Source organism: Bolinopsis microptera, chromosome 6 (assembly GCF_026151205.1).
Source record: "Bolinopsis microptera isolate Bmic1 chromosome 6, MBARI_Bmic_1.0, whole genome shotgun sequence".
NCBI classification, from domain to species: Eukaryota; Metazoa; Ctenophora; class Tentaculata; order Lobata; family Bolinopsidae; genus Bolinopsis; species Bolinopsis microptera.
This window is the reverse complement of record NC_087077.1, coordinates 6,932,011-6,951,329: the sequence shown is the minus strand read 5'-3', so window position 1 is coordinate 6,951,329 and position 19,319 is coordinate 6,932,011. Positions and strand designations below refer to the sequence as shown.

Genomic DNA, 19,319 nt, shown 5'->3' with positions numbered 1-19,319 from the left:
CTCTTCTTCGTGATGTTGTTACACGAATAGGGTAATGAAAATTACTAGTTGGTTTCAGGTTTGTGTGTAGATAGTAGGTATGTGCGGCTTCTAGTGATAATAGAAAATTATCATAATTATTACGTAAGAATTATTATAAAAGTTATGTTTATATGGAAACAAGGAGAGTAAGTTTACATATTGAGGCACTTTTCTTGAAACTACTTTTGTTCATGTTCATGCTTCCCTGAGCATTATGAGCCGGAAATACTTTTTCGGTCGTACAAGGGTCTTACGGAGTTGTGCGAGATAACGATACATAGAGGCCGCAGAATTATGAGGACTACCAGATCCTGGTGGAACCTAAGCGATCCATGATATCACGACAGGCCCTACGCTACGGTAAAAAACAATTCTAAGGTGATCAGAGCCCTTACGAAAAAGTGTAAGATCTTCAATTTTCTGAAATTAAGGATACAGAATAATAACTTGTAAACTCCAGAGGTATCCAGTATCGTTATGAATCGTTACCGGTTACACTTGCTGAGGTTGGTGTTACTAGGCCATGAAGACAGGTGGGATTGGCCGTAAAATTGTATAGAAATGAATGGCTTTCTGTACATGATGATAATACGATTATTTACCGAGTTACAGTCTCTAACGATTCAGATAAAAATAGACGAAGTGGGTACGAAAATGGACAAAACCTTGCGAGTGATAAAATTTAATGTCTGCCTAGTAGACGTGGTTCCATTTGGCAACGAGCCGCAAAATAAAAACATAATGAGAGAGCCTTACTTCTGCCACCGTCGTCTGTAAAAATGTGAACTGGCGACGAAACACGAACTGTCTGCGAGTGAACTGAAAGTGAACTAGTCCTAGAAGATAATATGCTATACGGGATAATAAGAAACGAACGGGAGAACAGAACGCCCTAAGACCCAACATGAAAGGCGACATCGAACACAAAAAGCTAGAGATCTACATAATAGATACAAAAGTTAACAACAGACTACAAAAGTTACAATCAGACAGAAAGCGAAACAACAGCAAAACCCCACGAAAGACGCTGCAACTCTGCAAGATTCAGTACCTACCTCTAAAGGTGACACAGGTTTATGCGCTTCACTAGAAAAGAAAAGAATAACTCCGCAAGAAAAGAACAGAACGTTCTTAAACCCAACAACGAAACAATAATAGCTAACGATCTACCTAGCAGACTTTAAAAGTTACCAATAGACTACAAAAGTTACAACCAGACAGTAGACTGTAACCAACAACTGTAACCAACACAAAGAAAAAGCCAGACACGAAGGACACTCAATGATAAAACTGGCAACAGCTGAAAATTGAACAATGAGAGAAAGACTAGTGAAGTCATCGATAGTGCTCATTCAATACGTATCGTGATAATTCTGATATGTTTAAAGGTTTAAGTGAATAAGTGATGAGTGTTAATATGACCTACCTATGTCCTATGTTGAGTTTCGTCAAAACTTGACGGGGTCATCACATCTTCTGACCACCCCATAGCGAAGTAAAGTCTCGCTCGTTGCGCCAGCACAGCAGAGAGTTCGTATTTGGAGGAGTATATCCCCTGATCGGCGGCTTATCAGGGAGAGACAACATGAACTTTGTGAGCTTATCTTTGAAGTGCTCTAGATCTTGAATGACATTCAGATGGTAGGGGATTGCATTCCACAATTTAGGTCCCTGAACTGCAAATGAGTTGTCAAACAAGGTGAGGTCTGTTGTTGAACTGGTTCTACGTTTCGATGGAATTACTTCAAGGTTTCCAAACAAATAGAACGTTCAGATCATTGCTGGTCTTTCCGTGGAGGATTTTCCGCATAATATGAAGAATGATCGCTCCCGCCTTCGTTGAAGAGACATCAGAGATAGATAGACCAGGCGATCCCAGTAGTGGAGATCGCGCATTCCTGATATTCTGGCGGTAAATGCTTTCTGTACAGTGTACACTCTCCAGTCCTTTGATATCGCTGATTTTTGAGGGATGCCATAATGGACAGTAATATAGATGTGGATACTGGCGGGGAGGTGAAACACATTTGTTTAATTTAATAGTGAGCACATGTTCGGCGGGTTGAGGAGATGAAACACATTTGTTTACATTTTTAGGGTAAGCACATGTTCGGCGGGTTGAAGAGGTGATACACATTTTGTATTATAGAAGGTTTGTAACACTTGTAACGCTTTCTTGTTACCCCCCCTTTGAAGGCCCCGAATTATTTTCTGAACGAAAGCTCAAAAATAACCGAGAAATCGACCTTCTTATTAAGGCCACAATAATATTCAATCGGAATTCGAACCATTGATTTGTATCCACAATTTTTTGTAGGAAAGCGGACAATTTTATTTTTTGGGTTTGATACCAAACCTTGACCGGAGTCCATAGTGCTTATTTTGTAGTAGATCCATCATTATGTCTTCTAAAATTCAATGATTATTTTTTGAAATCTTCGTCTCCATCCAAGAAGTTATGTTTTATGCGAGTAAAGATGTCTCACAACATAGTACAAACACGGTTCTTACGTAATTTTAAGATAAAATTGAGTAAATACAATTTTTCATGTGAGCTAATCAAGGGGATCATAACATTAAGTTAAATAGTCCGCGATTCGTCCTGGAATCTTAATAAAATTGTCCGACCACGTTCCAAATTAAAATTAATTTGTCTGGAGTTCCAGATAAGTATTATTATGTAATATAAAAAAGAATTTTTGATTTCAGCCCCAGTTCAGCAAGTACAGCTGAGTGATCAGACACACTACTTCCTTTTCTCATGTCTAAATTTTCAATCCGGTCGTGTTTAGGTTCTAAACTCAGCAGTTCAGTTTGTTGCCGAAGCACAAGATAGCTCTGCAACAAGTCTTCTCCTTCTTTTTGCCACTTTTCAGCTTAAGACAGTGGTGGTTATACGTTGCACATCTCTGAGGATCTGAAGTGATTTTGTCACTTTTTATCACGGTTCTCATTGCTCAGATGTGTCTGGCTACCCGATAACTATAAGTGGTTGAATTATTCATAAAATCAAAACCGCAATTTAAATTATGAGAAAACTATTGCAATATCTACCGTAGCTAAGGCCTGATCCGCAATCTCTCATGTTGTAGTAATTTGCTAGACAAGAGCATCCCATTCCGTTTATATCCACTCCAGAGCATGTCGTAGTTCCAATTCTATTATCTGGTCTTGCTGAAAAATAAAATATGGTCCAAGGCATAGTGATTCAATTAGGCTATATTGTGACCTTTCTGTATTATTTACTATAATTGTGTCTGATTTGGATAAAATTAAATAGTTGCTCAAAAAATCAGTAGAGTAATAGCTAAAAGTTTAGCGCCATCAAACTTGATTTTTGGCATGATCGTGCATGTCATTCTGATTTTATGGCGGACCAGAGGGTTGGCTACGGTGTATGGAGATCCGAACTCGGGTTTCTTTGTAAATTCAGGACTCCTACATAGTCAGATGAAAAATATTGGGAATAGTTCATTACTTTGGGAATGATAATTAGCTATTTGGGGACGTGAAAACAAATTAAATTATCTCACAGTAAAACACCCAGCATGGTGGGGGCATCACACAGTCCTCCCATCTTGGAAAAGTGCCTTCGCCGTTGTAACACCATATACCAGTATGTCTGAAGGAAGCGCTTTGTAGGTCATTGAATCGTAATAATAAATATACATATTTTAGTATTTTACGTAGTTCTTTTCGGGAAAAAAATTGTATTTCATTCGACTAAGTAAGATTTGGACAAATTTGGTGGAAAACGTACCCGCTTGGGTTTCGACAGAAGTTTTCGTCCAAACCTCCATTATAATTAGGGAATCTGAAAATATGTTGATATGACAGGAACCCACATTTTTAAATTACAACAAACTAAAAATTCCAACAAAAATAGTCAGTTCGTTCGCCAGAATTAGTTAAATTACTGACAAATTTCCTATTATAATGTGATTTTAAATACTGTATTTTCCAAAAATGAGCCAATCAAAATCAGGCCACTTACCTAGACCTTCCAGCAGTGAACTTATGCCTGTTGGGAGATTGTGCCGCCCATTTCTGGCAAGATCGTCCTGATTTGGTGACTGCTAGAGTTCCTCTGTATGTGACTCCGGTCATGTCTCCTCCTTGCTGTATACAATCTGACGTTTCATAAGTCATATATGATATAAACAGAATGGAAAGATCAAAAACTTTAAGGATGAACCATAAGATTTGGAAGTTACTCTCGTAAGAGTGATGATCACAATATTTCCCATAAGTTTTGCTGCTCAGGATCTCCCATGACCCCACATCATCTATCTAGTTCTGATTCTGTTGCTTTCTTCTGGTGACTTACCAGAGGCTTTTGTTGCTGTAGTTGTAAAAACGAGTATTGCAGCCAATGTGACCACAACTGAATAACGCATTCCAAAAATACAGCGAAAAGTTATAACACTAATGTTAACAATGTCGTGATTCGACAGGAATTGTACCACTTAATAAGATAAAAAATCTGAAACTTAACGAAAAGAAACAAACTGGTATTAAAATAATAAAATTTATCGATTGAAGCGCGATTCGACAAAAATAGTTTGTTTAACATGATTATATCACTTCGATTTGTGACAAACGCGAACATTCTCGAATCATTTAGCAATTCTTCGTCCTTGTTTCATTTAGATGATTTTCAGGTAAACCACAGGGGTATTTCACCGTATTGTGCTTTAGTTCTGATTTTATTAGAATTTGTTTTTGGTAAGAAGTTTAGTAAAATACTAAAGATGAGCCCATTAAACGTCTTCAGGAGCACATCTAGCTTATTCTGGCTAGGAAAAGAAACTAACGATTTCCTATTTTCTATAGAGCATTAAATAACCAAGATCACGCCATTGAAACATAACATTTCTCTGGTGGTAAAGAACCGATAATATTTGGATAGATCTGGGTGGTTTATTCCGGGTGTACGGTGTGGAACAGACCTGACGAAGAAATCTATTCGGGAATTCAAATCAGCGTCGGAGGTGATAATCAGAAGACAGAAGTGATTTTCGTGGTGTCGTGGTGTCGTGGACAGAAGTGATTGCGACGCGTGGTGTCGCGACTGTCGTGGTGTCAGTAAAATGGCAACAGATATACATATCGCTAAATTTATAGTAAGATTTGGGATTTCTGGTATATTTATTATAAATATCTTATTTAAAGTTGTATGTTCAGCGCATGTTATAATTTTTAAACAAACTTGTATCATAATTTTTAAACAAACTTGTATCATGTTGCCTGTTACCATCACCTCAGCTCAATCTTTGGAATGTTTTAAAGCTTTTCTTAAAACGTACCTTTTCAAACTGTCCCCAGATGAACTTGAAAAACTTTATCGATAACTATTCTGGTCATACTTTATATTCGGTCTTTGCATAATAAATTTAATTATCATTTTCGGGCTTTAGTATTGACGTTATATTTTCAAGCATAAGTTATCTTTTAGCTCAGTATTCATGATATTTTCTGGGATGATTAGTTCAAACACTGCTGAGTGTAAGTTTTATCTTAAAAGCGGTGTTATTAAATTTCAATTTATTTATTATATTATGTAGACAATAAAAGACAATAAACAGCGATCACTAATTTGTTTGATTTATAAGATTTTATGAATCAAAAAAAGATAAAAAGTACTGTGAACAGGCTTGTACTAAAAACCCATCTTTTCTGCTTTCACAACGATGAACTCAGCAAGAAGATCTCGTCTGATAGCACATAATCGCCTTACAACACATCCTGTTTTTTCTGTTACTCTCCGTCATTGTGTTGCAGTAATGACTGTATGTGGCACATTTGTTCTGGGCTGAAAATATCTACTGTGAGACGAAAGTACTCAGTATTCTTGTCAGATGATGATCTTATCTTATACTATCTTGACTTTTCTTGTCTACAATCCTACTCACAGTATCTAATGTTTGCTCCACATTTCCTCACGTTAAAAAGACTCGCTAGACACGTGCACCCCATGTAGTTCATAGTCGTTGCCGAGCAGGTCCACAACCTATTTCTTGTGCCTTGGAAATAATTGCTTGTTGTGATTTATTTTGGGCAATTTTGGTCAATTTTGATTTATTGATGATATCTAATAATCATAATATTTGATATTTTCTAATCAGTAAGCATAAATCGTGTTTCAAAGTATCAAGGTAAACAGGTAAAACAGCTGTGACTTCATTTACCATGTACATAACTTACATTTCATTAAAAAATAATATGCATTAATTTCAGAAAAACCGAAGTACAAATAATATAAATTTATCTTACCATCGCATACTGTCGTAGTTACGAGGAGTATTGCTAGTGTACTCAGAAAATTCATGATTGTCGGTTTGCTGCGGTAAGGATCTAAACAATTACCACCATTTAAACTAGTTAAATTTGAAATGTTCAAAACTTTGAACTATCCGAAAATTAAAAGAAACTGCTATCTATTGCAGTTTCATCTAATTTATGTATGTAATATTTGCATATTATATAATTGACCTTATATATAAGTTAATTTAATGAAAATGTAAGGTTAACAATCGTGGCCACAATCCTCGTTGTTTGTTCGGCCGCATAATGTTTCCTCTCCTTTAAAGCAGTTGGACACGCTTCTCCATCAATATTTCAATACATGATATCATTTCATGATAACTATTTAAACGATATCCTCAAGATACAACTAACATGCTTCTCTTGAAATTGACAACTGAGCGTAAGTCAGTAAGTGAGGGGTAGCCTCATTAATACCTCCAGCGTGTCGAGTACATGTGCTATTTACACCTATAACACTCAAAATAACCTCATCAATAGCTGCTGCCACGTGATCAGTATACATTTCCCACTAAGAATACCATTACAAATAATACAGACTCAGATCAGGTGTGGCCTTATTTCCTCCATTGTTGAGATACATTCAATATCCATACATACACCAACCATTGTAATCTGTACCCTTTCAGGCACCTAAATAGGGTGTCTACTCGTAAGGGAGTTCCTGCACCATGTCCCACGCTAAGGATCAAAGTATTGCACTTAGAGTCTAGAGATTGCATATACATTATACATACTACTAATAATATGCATTCCCGCACATGCTGTTCCTACATCTCTAGAAAAACGAACCTTTTGTTTTCTTCTAATAAAAATACTATATTTTAAATTAAGTCTAAGCCGGACGAGAAAGTGGTAAAAAACAGAAGTTGAACGAAAATCACTGCCACTATACAAGTTCAAGTGTTTCAGACTTTACTAGCGACTTTGTCGCTGAGCTTTACCACAATTCGAAGGAGTAACTCATAGAAATATATTATGTTATCACATATTATAGTACAGACAGATCCGTCTGAAAAAATCGATCTGCCGACACACAAAGCTTACAAAGGATTTTTGACGTTTTTGAGTCCTAATAGATGTCCTTTATGGCTGACCAACTTTTCCAAACTTTTCCACGTGTCTTAAGGCCACTTTTTGCCACTTTACCACTTTTTACCACCTTTCTTGTTTGTCGAATATCTTTAGTTGTGAACATCGTAAAAGGTTGCGGATCAATCGAGTGTGTTCAGATTATCATGAAGAAAAACTTTTGTTCTAGCAATTTTTACGTCAGATAATCATTTAATTGGATAATTATCAATTAGCTAATTAGCAAAATTCTAAAAATTTTTTATTGGCTCAAAATGATCGGAATAGCTTAAAACACGGAGAAAAGTAGTTTTTAGAAAAACTTTGAAAATTTTTCACTTACATTTTTTTTCGAGACTTATAAAAATTTCGAAAATTCAAAAAAAAATTTTCCGCCAAAAGTGATCAAATCGCATGAAACGCGGAGAAAAATGCTTTTCAAAAAAAACTTAGTGAATTTTTCGTTTTAAGAATACTTAAATCACCAATATTTGTAATTGGAGTTCAGTAAATCGCGGCAGATTTTAGTAATCAGGAATTAATAAGTGGAAAGGTCTGAAACTGAAAAACGTTAACCATACGATATAAGAGTTTCATAACTAATTACAATACAGCCTGATCAATTTTCACAGAAACTGCACCAATGGCACAGTCAAGATTGAAAGACGAAACGATAGCCTGCTGTACTATCATTTTATTGATTTCAATGATGAATCAGTGGGGTTAAGATAATCACATTTGTAATAAATAAAACCTCTCTGTACCGTCAATTGTGCTAATCTAAACCGGCCTACCTGGATTACCAGACCTCTTCTTTTCCTCAACAATCAAACCAAGTTGTTCATATAGTATTTGGTGGGCGATGTAAGTACTTATCGAGCTGTATTCAATCACAATACGACACAATACGTGTATATTATATGGCTCTTAATGAGGTTTATGAAACGCTTAATACCGTGAGAAACCCGGTATAGAGACGTTTTACAGTTTATCACGAAAACGTATACTTGGCCTCATGGCTCATTTACAGTTCGAAGAAGGCAAGAACAGACCAGGGAAACTAAGGAACAGCCAGATCCAGGAAGCAAGTGTTAATACACCTTCCAACATCTACTGTGACTTGTTTTGTATTGTACTGCATACCGCTTCATTTGCTATGCGGTATAAAATCACCCCCATATGTCAGGGTCGGCTAAAAGTAAAATCAACAAGGGTAACATACGGGCAAGGATAAGATTTAGATACGAGCGTCGGCAAGGTAGTAAAGAACCGTAATAATTCATTCAGAAAAATTGTTCAACTGGCATATGTAGAATATAGACTATTGCATTGGTCGCTAATTTGTTTGATTTATAAGATTTTATGAATCAAAAAAAGATAAAAAGTACTGTGAGCAGGCTTGTACTAAAAACCCATCTTTTCTGCTTTCACAACGATGAAATCAGCAAGAAGATCTCGTCTGGTAGCACATAATCGCCTTACAGCACATCCTGTTTTTTCTGTTACTCTCTGTCATTGTGTTGCAGTAATGACTGTATGTGGCGCATTTGTTCTGGGCTGAAAATATCTACTGTGAGACGAAAGTAAGTACTCAGTATTCTTGTCAGATGATGATCTTATCTTGTACTATCTTGACTTTTCTTGTCTACAATTCTACTCACAGTATCTAATGTTTGCTCCACATTTCCTCACGTTAAAAAGACTCGCTAGACACGTGCACCCCATGTAGTTCATAGTCGTTGCCGAGCAGGTCCACAACCTATTTCTTGTGCCTTGAAATAATTGCTTGTTGTGATTTATTTTGGGCAATTTTGGTCAATTTTTATTTATTGATGATTTCTAATAATCATAATATTCAATATTTTCTAATCAGTAAGCATAAATCGTGTTCCAAAGTATCAAGGTAAACAGGTAAAACAGCTGTGACTTCATTTACCATGACGTGCATAACTTACATTTCATTTAAAAATAATAAACATTAATTTCAGAAAAACCGAAGTACAAATAATATCATCAATTTATCTTACCATCGCATACTGTCGTAGTTACGAGGAGTATTGCTAGTGTACTCAGAAAGTTCATGATTGTCGGTTTGCTGCGGTGAGGATCTAAACAACTACCACCATTTAAACTAGTTAAATTTGAAATGTTCAAACCTTTGAACTATCCAAAAATTAAATGAAACTGCAATCTATTGCAGTTTCATTTAATTCATGTATGTAATAATTACGTATACAATTTACCTTATATATAAGTTAATTGAATGAAAATGTAAGGTTAACAATCGTGGCCACAATCCTCGTTGTTTGTTCGGCCGCATAATGTTTCCTCTCCTTTAAAGCAGTTGGACACGCTTCTCCATCAATATTTCAATACATGATATCATTTCATGATAACTATTTAAACGATATCTTCATTCTTCAAGATACAACTAACATGCTTCTCTTGAAATTGACAACTGAGCGTAAGTCAGTAAGTGAGGGGTAGCCTAATTAATACCTCCAGCGTGTCGAATACATGTGCTATTTACACCTATAACACTCAAAATAACCTCATCAATAGCTGCTGCCACGTGATCAGTATACATTTTTCACTAAGAATACCATTACAAATAATACAGACTCAGATCAGGTGTGGCCTTATTTCCTCCATTGTTGAGATACATTCAATATCCATACATACACCAACCATTGTAATCTGTACCCTTTCAGGCACCTAAATAGGGTGTCTACTCGTAAGGGGGTTTCTGCACCAATCACCATGTCCCACGCTAAGGATCAATGTATTGCACTTAGAGTCTTGAGATTGCCTATACATTATACATACTACTAATAATATGCATTCGCGCACATGCTGTTCCTACATCTCTAGAAAAATAAACCTTTTGTTTTAATCTAATAAAAATACTATATTTTAAATTAAGTCTAAGCCGGACGAGAAAGTGGTAAAAAACAGAAGTTGAACGAAAATGACTGCCACTATACAAGTTCAAGTGTTTCAGACTTTACTAGCGACTTTGTCGCTGAGCTTTACCACAATTCGAAGGAGTAACTCATAGAAATATATTATGTTATCACATATTACTTGCATAACGTAATTCTACTTTTTCGTCATTGTCCGACAGTCATATGAAACTTATTTGAGCTCAAAGAATCATAGTTATGACTTTTCACTTTTTTCAGATGACTTTCGGATTACATTCTGTTTGTTGTCTTGTAACTTACTTACTGGTACATATTGGGTATGTTAGGCTCACCTTTTGAACGAGTTAAAAATTGGTAGCACAGTTTTTGTTTCGTTTTTAATAGCTCTTCAGGAAAAGTCCAAGTGCGTGCTCGATGCTCATCAGTATGTACAATGCACATCTCTATGTGCAATGTACTGATCCTTAGCGGTGGAATTGGTTTCCAAACTGCTTCATAAGAATGTGACTGTTGTTTACATTATATTATATACATACATTTCAGACACAGTTCTGCCTCCGAATGTGTGAAATTTGGTTGAAACAATATGCGGAATTTAAAATCTAACAAGTGAAATAAGTTCATAAAATTAAATGGTTTTTGCACATTTGCGACCAACATCAATAAAAGCAAGCAGTTATAAAGTTATAAAGTATAAGAAAACTAGAACTCATTTGTACCGAACGTTTACACTTAACACGATGCTACAATTTCCACGTGAATAAAAAACAGTCCCTCAAAATCTTAAAAAAGGTCAAAGTTCGTTTTAGAAAAACTGATTGGTACAGTTTACAACACTGTCCGAGTCCCATCATCTGTCCAAACTACAGAGTTCCGGTCTATTGACTGACTAGTAACTATACTAGTTGAGCATACAGAACATGAACACGGCCAGGTCATAAGGTCATAGTATCCCGACTCTTCCATACCGTGCTTCACCATCTTTCTCCACAACTTCCAGTGTTCTGCACTGTCGACGTGCTCTGTCATTACTTGCTCACCGTCTACCAGCTTCTCCGCTACGTCTTGCAGCAGCTGTGGAGTGCGGATTGTGTCTAATATTATAGCAGCAAAATATTGTCTCTTTATCTTTCTAATAAAATAAGACCTAACATTTTCATACATTAATGTACCTTTTGTTATATATATAATATGAACCCGGTATTTGAGTAGAAAGTGCTATACCTTGATCCAAACAGGAAATACAATAAACATCATAAACAGAACTGGTAAATACTAGGAGTAATAAATACAGGGATGTACAGGGCAAAAGTCAGTACACATACGTTAGCTCTTATGACATGGCCATGTTTTATAGTTTATAGACCTGTAACTTTGCAGATGGTATACTGTAACTACTCATTCGAGGATTCCGTCGGAACAATTTTAAAATTCGATTTTTATGGCCACACCCAGTCAACATTGAATTACTTATACTCGTGTTTGCGAACATTTTAGATACTACATTGTAACATATTGCAAAGGTCATTAAATCCGGATTATGATCTAAAACGATGGCGTAAAACGGATGTAAAATGACAAAGTTATCAAGCAATTTGTTTATCTCATTAGCAAAATTGGTTGAGAAATCATGTAATAGCGTGCTACGACACTGTCAACCCAATCACCTGATCTGCGTAATGAATAAGCTCTTCATGCTAGATATCTAGGTCATCTGAGTAGCTGGAGCTCCCACTTTTCTAGACAAGTGTTTTTTTTTAACTCAAAGCATTACAATTTAATCCAATTATTATCAGTCAAAATATCTAAAAACCGCGAAAATGAACGTTCATTCGAAAAATGAGTGATAATACCAAGTCATACTTAAATTATTTCAATCAGGAACTCAGTCACTGAGAAATAATCCCCAACGTATGTGTACTGACTTTTGCTCCCCCGACCCCTGTGCATTTAATTTTAATGTACCATGTGACCACTGTGTATCATCATGTGTATGAAATGGGTTTAAATATTTACAGTAAGTGCTCATAATTAAGCTCGTTTTGACACGTGACAGCGTTTGGCTTATAAATCCAAAATATTAAAAAGCAATCCGGCTACTATGTTGTACTGTCTGGACCAGAATTGAGGCAATGTGCGCACATTTACGTCACAGTGCTCATTAATAAGTAACACAGATGACAGAAGCATACATGGTGGGGTGCCATATTGGAGCAAATTAGAGTACCCTGGTTTGAATAAAGTTAATTATGGCCCGCCCAGTATACCATGATCAGACATTACCTCATATCTCTTTTATCCCCAGGTTCAGTGTTTGAATGTGTGGTTGGTATGAGTGTTATGAAAAAGTACGGTTGGCGGGCACAAGTTGGGATAACAGTAGTACCCTGCTTATTTGCGCTCATCCTCCTACCATTTTGTGACGAAAGTGCTAGATACTACGCAATATCTGGTGAGTATTTAAGCAAAATCTAAAATTTAAGTTTAGTTTAGAAGAAAAAACGTTCATGTTTCTTGACTTTTAGCATGGAGATGGAAGAATGTTGAGGTTGTGACGTCATAATTAACGCTTTTTGGTGGTTACCTTAATCGGATTGAAATCTTTGTCCCAACTCTGACAATTTCGATTTAATGCAACATAAAGCTTTACAATCAAAGCATGCTACAACTATGGCAATAGTTACCATTGCTAATGGATTCTTCCTCAAACAGTGCCATTCTGCCTGGCCTTTTGAATAAAGGAGTGGGCGACATGACTCGATTCCAGACTAAATTAGTCTGGAGCATATTATATTCCTGCGATTTAACATTTAATTAGGGCTGCCTAGATTTCGCACAATCATGGAAACGTAGAACGTTTTCATGTCTCTGATCCATTATTCAAAGACAAGAACAAGTGTTGTTATAGTAAGCTGATAATCCAATACGACAAGCCGATGCAAGTCATTATGTCTCTTATGCAAAGATAATTTCAGGTCAGCACGACAAAGCGCTCCAAGTCTGCACCAAGATCTGTCGTCGTAATCGCCGCAAATTACCTGAGGGTGAGTTCCATTGACAAACACATACATTATACAACTGATTATACATTTTACACACCACTGTTCAATGCTCACTCAGCATGAATATGTATCGATGTTAATCGATCCGATAATGTTCAGGGTATATAGGCGCAAAAGCCAAACCACAAATTAGTGGTGTTAGTCGCGCAGCACGCGCGTTTATATCTTATGCGCGTAAGCTTTTAAAAGGCTAATCAGTAAAAGAAATGGCAGGGGAGTTGATCTGAAATTAGCCTCGTTAATACACCCATTGAATACTTAGACCATACTACATCCTTTGTATACTTTGACACACAGATGTATGTACCCTCCCAATCACTGATATTTATTTCAGGAGAGCTGAGAGTTACTCTCGAGGAACGTGGAAAAATGTCCTCAGTTTTTGCCCCAGAATTACTACGACACTCCTTAATTCTGATCCTCATTTTCTTCATTAACATGTATCACGTATTTTCTATTGTCATCCTTCTGCCAGATGTTCTTCTAAACAACTACTGCTCCGCTTCTTCATTCCTCGGGAGTGAAACTAATGCTAAGGGCTGTGAAGTTCTTACCCAGGGTGATTATGAAATTCTTCTTGTTTCAGCCCTGCTTTCGGTTCCCGGGTTCTTATTGGGTACTGTTTTGGTTGAGAAACTGGGACGAAGGAAAGCATTCGTCGTCACAGCGTTCGCACAAATCATTTGTTTCTGCCTAGCGTTACCCTGCTGGGGCACCTGGTTTCTTTACATGGCCCTTGGGGCAATGATCATTTCATCCACCACCTTCAACCAGATCTTATGGATCTACACTCCCGAAAGTTATCCCACTTATATCCGAAACACAGCGGTTGGCACACTGAATGCTCTCGGAAAACTGGGAGCTGCTTCTGGTACTTTCGTCGTCGAAACTTTGGATGCAAAGGATATTCGAGGAAGTCTGGGGACTTTTATTGCATTAGGGTTTATACTGTTGGCGGCTACCTTCCTGTTGAAGAAAGAGACAAGAAACCAAGTTCTACAAGATACGAGAGAACAACAAGCCGGGCTAACTTACGCTACTTTGCAGGACTCCCATATCTGAACACAATTTGTGGTCACGTGATAGCATAATGAATATGATTGGGCGCTGATGCATGTTGATTGGTTAATCGGTGTCACGTGTTCCAACAAACTTGTGTCATACTCGCATGAAGTGGAGGTTGTCATCCATCGCAGATTTGAGATTTGTTTGAATGGTTAACAGGTTAATGTAGAGGTAGGAAGGATAGTGTTGCTTGTATTATATCGTGGATCTAGACTGTTTTTGAACATATTATATTAAAGAAATATTACCAGAATCTGAGAATCATTTACTTGTGTATGTTGCTGTGCAACAAGTTAATTTATTTATGGGACTTCTTTAAAATTCTTTATTGTCGCATTCTCAACAAATTTCTCGATTGTTTTGAATTATTAAAATTTTCTTTGCCAGTAACTGTACTTTAATTTGTGAAGGCTATATTTTAAGTTGTTTCCAATCAGAGCTTCTTTAAAAGTTATTTGATGGAATTTTCTGTAAATTTTGCATTAATACTTACTACTTATAACACTATCGTATAATTATTAATTTATATTGTCAATATTTTCATAATATTAACGATCCCATATGAAGATATTATCTTCACATGGGATCGTTCAAATATTATGTAAGCAATTTTACAACCCCAATCCGTAATTCATGGCAGTTTACATTGCATATTACACTAGCGTCTAGCATACGACTACCCCAAGAGGCTAACTTACATAATATTATGTGAACGATTCCATATGTAGAGCAGTGATCATATTAACGTAGTAACATTTATTTATTTTAATCTTTGACAATGAGTACATTACTAGTTGAGGTTTTGTTTAAAATTTCTAGGATTAAATCTCATTGAGTCTGAAGACAGTTAGTGAACTATGTATGTACTATCAATTTCGTTATTGTAACGAGGAATGAACACATTGCATTTGCACTGTTTCATTTATATTTAGTCTGTATTTACTTTTTTAAAGTATTTTTTTGTTGGTACAATATTACATCGTAGTTGGGCAGTGTCGTTCCCTCAAATTGGTAAAACCAGCGATCCTTACGTGTCTAGGTCGTGGTGCAGCAAATATTAACTATAGTGCATCTGGGAAACTAAAACATAAAATATTCTTACAATACAAATTTCCTCGCAATACAAATTTCCTTACAATACGAGGGAATACCGCAGTTAAATACGTTAATTATCTAGCTCATTTTATTGAAGTGTATGTTTTATTTTTGGATTATTATATTTTTGTGTGGCTATTATTCCAATTATTTGTAGAATTCAAGTATTGAACTATTTCTTTCAAAGTTTTGTTTTTTATTTCTTGGTCATAAAAGGGCGTGGATTCAGTTAAAATTTCATTAATTGATTTATCTAAAGGAATTTCATATAAACATAAAAAATAGAGCAAAATCTACGATAATATCATAAAAACTCTTCATATTTACATTTTATACATTGTATCCCGGAACAACGTTCATCTCGTTAACTCAACATTTGTGGAAATAAAAGAACTACCCATCACAACAAACCTCAAGGCACCTGACCCACAATGTTTGGAGTCAAATGTTTTTAACACTGATGGTCCATGTAAGTTACACTTTATCTAATGTTACCACTTCAAAAACAAATAACTTAAATTCACATATTAATCAAACGACTCATTGTGCCACTTCGAGTGGCGGTAGTCTTTGTCCATTTGACAGTGGTCTGTTAATTGAGTGCCTCAACTCATCTCTCAGTCTCTTTATCTCGGACTTCTGAATGTCGACTATTTTCTTCGTCTGGTCAAGCTCTTCAGGAGATATTATAGGGCCGATTGGTAGGGCTCCTTTCTTCAAGACATTGCTGTTTGCTTCCAAGTCGTGAACCTGGGATTCGTGGTGTTAAATAATTGGATTTCAATAATTATTTTTCTCATAATCGGTATCAAGCAGTTGCTCATCCGTAATAAACTCGATCGATGGCGTGTAAAGAATTATGAATCAAAATATTAAATTTCAGTTTACAGACACGTTCACACTATACAATATACATATGACTTAGAAAAATGTGCACGACACAGTTTTATACAAATCAGACCTTCTTGTTCTGATCCAAATTCAGAGCATATTTTAGGGATGATATCTGTTGATACGTGGTTAGTACAAACACATTAGGAAATTAATTTGGTTTCGTTCAATGCGGTTCGCTAAGAATTCATGGCACAGTCTAACTTATAAAACCAGTAATTCGATAATGGCCGCTTTAATCGACGAACGTGGCTTGTAACTGTGGTTTGTGCAAAGGAGTCATTCCACAAGTCTCTAGAATGCTGTTAAAACTCCAGCAGGTGCATTCGATCAGTCAGCTGTGTTTTATTTGAATGCTTCAGCCGATATATGGCATTTCTTCAGATAATTCAAAACCGTGTTATGACGATTTGTTTGGTGAAGGAAAACTCTGGTTGCTATGACAACGCGCACATAGTACGCTGAAAATGTATACTTTAGACGCGCGCGACGTTAAAATTTGCTAGTTTTTGTTGCGCTCTGATTCTTCCCAAAGAAAATAATATCGTCACTAGCTTCAAAACCGAATAAAATGAAATAATGCGGTTACCTGAGTTCTAGCTATTTTCAGTTCGCGGCGAAGATCATTGATTTCTTTGATAAGAGACACATTCTCCTGAAAAACAAATGCTTGTTTTGAATATAAACATAAATTTATTAACAATAACAAGAGTCATTTTAGAAAATTACCGATTCTTTTAGACTGTATTATCAAGAGCTTTGAGAGCTTTAATGAAATGATCAAAATGATGACGAAAAAATTGAAACCATGAACAACAATATAAACAATTGCACACACCTGCATGATTCTGACGTTGTCAGCTCTATGAATTTGCTGATCTTTGGTAAGTTTCTTTCTGAATGAGGCCACACTTCGTTCCAAGTGATCTCTCTGTCGAGCGTACTCTTTCTGGATGTCCACATCCATACCAGCAGCTTCAACTGCCTATAAAAGGTGCGTGTAAAACAAACATGATTATAAAGTTATCATATTTCAAATTTGTGACGTCCGCCGTACAAACAAATTTCAAAAAAAGTAATGTGCCATGACCATGGTAACAAAACAAACGCGCTGCATTATTGTTTTATGGATTTAGCTGGAAGGTTCTTTGAGAATAAGTGGTGTATTGTTACATACTGCAGTAAATCGGGGTTTTACTGTAATATTAATCGATTTGAAGAAAACAATCAGCACGGAAAGAACAATACCTGTTCACTCTGGACGTATTTCTTGTTTAATTCCACAATCTTAGTCTTCAGTTTCTGTGGATCTTGGATGTACTGAACACAATTGCTGACATCAGTTCTGAACCTCTTGAGCTCAGCTTCCATATCATGAACTTTCTGTCTCTGTACTGCCATCTCTTCTTTATTAGCCTTCAGCTTCTGTTTGGATTCTTCAATCTTCAGATCAAGAGCAGTATTATTCTTGTTGTATCTTTCAAGCTCTGTGTCCATTTCCTGGATCTGATCTTTCATTGCCTTGATATCATTTTCACGTGGCTCAATCTGCTTCTTCAGTTCTCGAATCTTGTAGTCCAAGACAAATTTGAATTTCTCGAGCTCTTGGTTCTTCTTCTTCAAATCATAGATCCTCTTTTCTTTGTCCTGGATAGTTTCGTCACGTTCTTGGATTTCTTTCTTCAGTCCCAAAATATCCTTCTCAAGAGATTTGATCACACCATTCAATTTGTTCTTCTCAGTATTCAGGTTATTAATATCTGATTTCAGAGCCTCAATCTCTTGTTCTTGAGACTTGAACTTCTTCTTCATGATGCCAGTTTCCCCGGTGAGTCGCATGTTACCCTCCTTTTCTTCCCTCAATCTTCTTTCGTACATGTTCTTTATATCCAGAATTTCACGATCCGCATCTTCTTCGATCTGTTTCTTCGTTTCCTCGTGTATCCTCATAGTCTGCCTCATTTCGTCGTGAGCAGCTTCCAATTGTCCAATCTTCTCATGAAGTTTTGTCTCATACTGTTCCGTTTGCTCGCGAAGGGCCTGCTTGTGTGACTCGGACTTGGCAGAAAGTTGACGTTCATACTCTTCCTGCATTCTCTGACTCTTGGCTTGCAATTCCTGGTATTTCTCGTATTCTGCCATTAGTTTCTGATTGTTAGCTGACTCAAGATCCTGGAGCTCTTGATGTTGTCGCTCAATCAGCTCCTGTCTCTCCTCCTCATGCTTAGCTTCTTCTTTGTCCTTGTCAGTTTTCAAAACTTGGTTCTTTGTTTTCAATGATTCCATTTCCTGGATGAACTTCTCAGTGAGCTCTTTAGTCTTCTCGTGATGGTTCATATCCTTCAACCTAAGCTGATATTCATTCTCCATGTTCAACTCATAAACACGGGTCTTCAACTCTTTCATCGCAGTGTCTTTCTCTTGAAGATCAGACTTAGAAATTAAAATCTCCTCAGCGTAAGTAATATCCTTCGCTTTCAGACCACGGCCCTCTTTGTCCATGATCTTGAAGGTGTATAGACAAGCATCCTCTCCAACAGTAAAGAGGAACCCGTCATCGTATGATATCCTCATTTTAGTGATAGAAGAAGCATGGCACTGATGTTCAGTCCATTCTCCTGGTACAGTGAGAGGGAACTTCATGGCTCTGATAGAACCCTGAGCAGTACCCACGAAGAGCATGCGACCGGACCGTGATATGGCGACTTGAGTTAGAACAGTGTCAGCAGCGGGAACTTCTCTTTGTATCTGGGAATAGTTTACTGGGTTAGATAAATTAAAAAGGGTATAAAATTGAACAGAATCTTTTTATGTAGTTAGATTTACAATAAATAGAAGTCATCAATGTTGAAAATGAGATAATTTC

The 19,319-nt window shown here is 36.6% G+C and overlaps 5 protein-coding genes across 9 annotated transcripts in view; 3 read left to right on the top strand and 2 right to left on the bottom strand.

Annotated features, from left to right (window-relative positions):
* LOC134816501 (synaptic vesicle 2-related protein-like) overlaps nucleotides 1-15,746 on the top strand; it is a 47,240-nt gene extending 31,494 nt beyond the window's left edge. Inside the window, exons 7-9 of the mRNA XM_063825364.1 lie at nucleotides 12,646-12,792; nucleotides 13,316-13,384; nucleotides 13,737-15,746. Of these exons, the coding sequence (XP_063681434.1) occupies nucleotides 12,646-12,792; nucleotides 13,316-13,384; nucleotides 13,737-14,464 (944 nt within the window). The 3' untranslated portion in view covers nucleotides 14,465-15,746. The remainder of the gene's footprint in view (nucleotides 1-12,645; nucleotides 12,793-13,315; nucleotides 13,385-13,736) is intronic.
* The window catches only part of LOC134816726 (arginine and glutamate-rich protein 1-A-like), a 1,122,901-nt gene that overhangs the window by 383,153 nt on the left and 720,429 nt on the right, over nucleotides 1-19,319 (top strand). The gene's annotated exons all lie outside the window — the stretch shown is intronic.
* The window catches only part of LOC134816502 (cell surface glycoprotein 1-like), a 79,089-nt gene that overhangs the window by 37,916 nt on the left and 21,854 nt on the right, over nucleotides 1-19,319 (top strand). The window lies entirely within an intron of this gene.
* On the bottom strand, nucleotides 2,598-5,029 carry LOC134817199 (plasminogen-like). The gene is made up of 6 exons (XM_063826339.1): nucleotides 4,349-5,029; nucleotides 4,016-4,151; nucleotides 3,782-3,835; nucleotides 3,555-3,643; nucleotides 3,076-3,195; nucleotides 2,598-2,938 (listed from the first exon to the last, which is right to left on the bottom strand). The coding sequence occupies exons 1-6, from the start codon at nucleotides 4,416-4,418 to the stop codon at nucleotides 2,823-2,825; spliced, it is 585 nt and encodes a 194-aa protein (XP_063682409.1). The 5' UTR covers nucleotides 4,419-5,029; the 3' UTR covers nucleotides 2,598-2,822.
* LOC134816498 (cilia- and flagella-associated protein 57-like) overlaps nucleotides 15,787-19,319 on the bottom strand; it is a 70,190-nt gene continuing 66,657 nt past the window's right edge. For 2 of the 4 annotated variants that reach the window (XM_063825359.1, XM_063825360.1), the window contains 5 exons: nucleotides 17,702-19,201; nucleotides 17,292-17,438; nucleotides 17,043-17,108; nucleotides 16,524-16,568; nucleotides 15,787-16,312 (listed from right to left, as the gene is read on the bottom strand). In XM_063825359.1, the coding sequence (XP_063681429.1) occupies nucleotides 16,103-16,312; nucleotides 16,524-16,568; nucleotides 17,043-17,108; nucleotides 17,292-17,438; nucleotides 17,702-19,201 (1,968 nt within the window). In that variant the 3' untranslated portion in view covers nucleotides 15,787-16,102. The remainder of the gene's footprint in view (nucleotides 16,313-16,523; nucleotides 16,569-17,042; nucleotides 17,109-17,291; nucleotides 17,439-17,701; nucleotides 19,202-19,319) is intronic. The other 2 variants (XM_063825361.1, XM_063825362.1) reach the window with 1 other exon arrangement.

Excerpts from the sequence above, each read along its gene's own strand:
- LOC134817199 (XM_063826339.1), bottom strand. The coding sequence starts at position 4,418 with ATGCGTTATTCAGTTGTGGTCACATTGGCTGCAATACTCGTTTTTACA. Across the intron at positions 3,644-3,781 it reads TTCTGTCGAAACCCAAGCGG|ACATACTGGTATATGGTGTT; the intron begins GTACGTTTTCCA and ends CGCTTCCTTCAG. Across the intron at positions 2,939-3,075 it reads CGGATCAGGCCTTAGCTACG|ATCCTCAGAGATGTGCAACG; the intron begins GTAGATATTGCA and ends AAATCACTTCAG.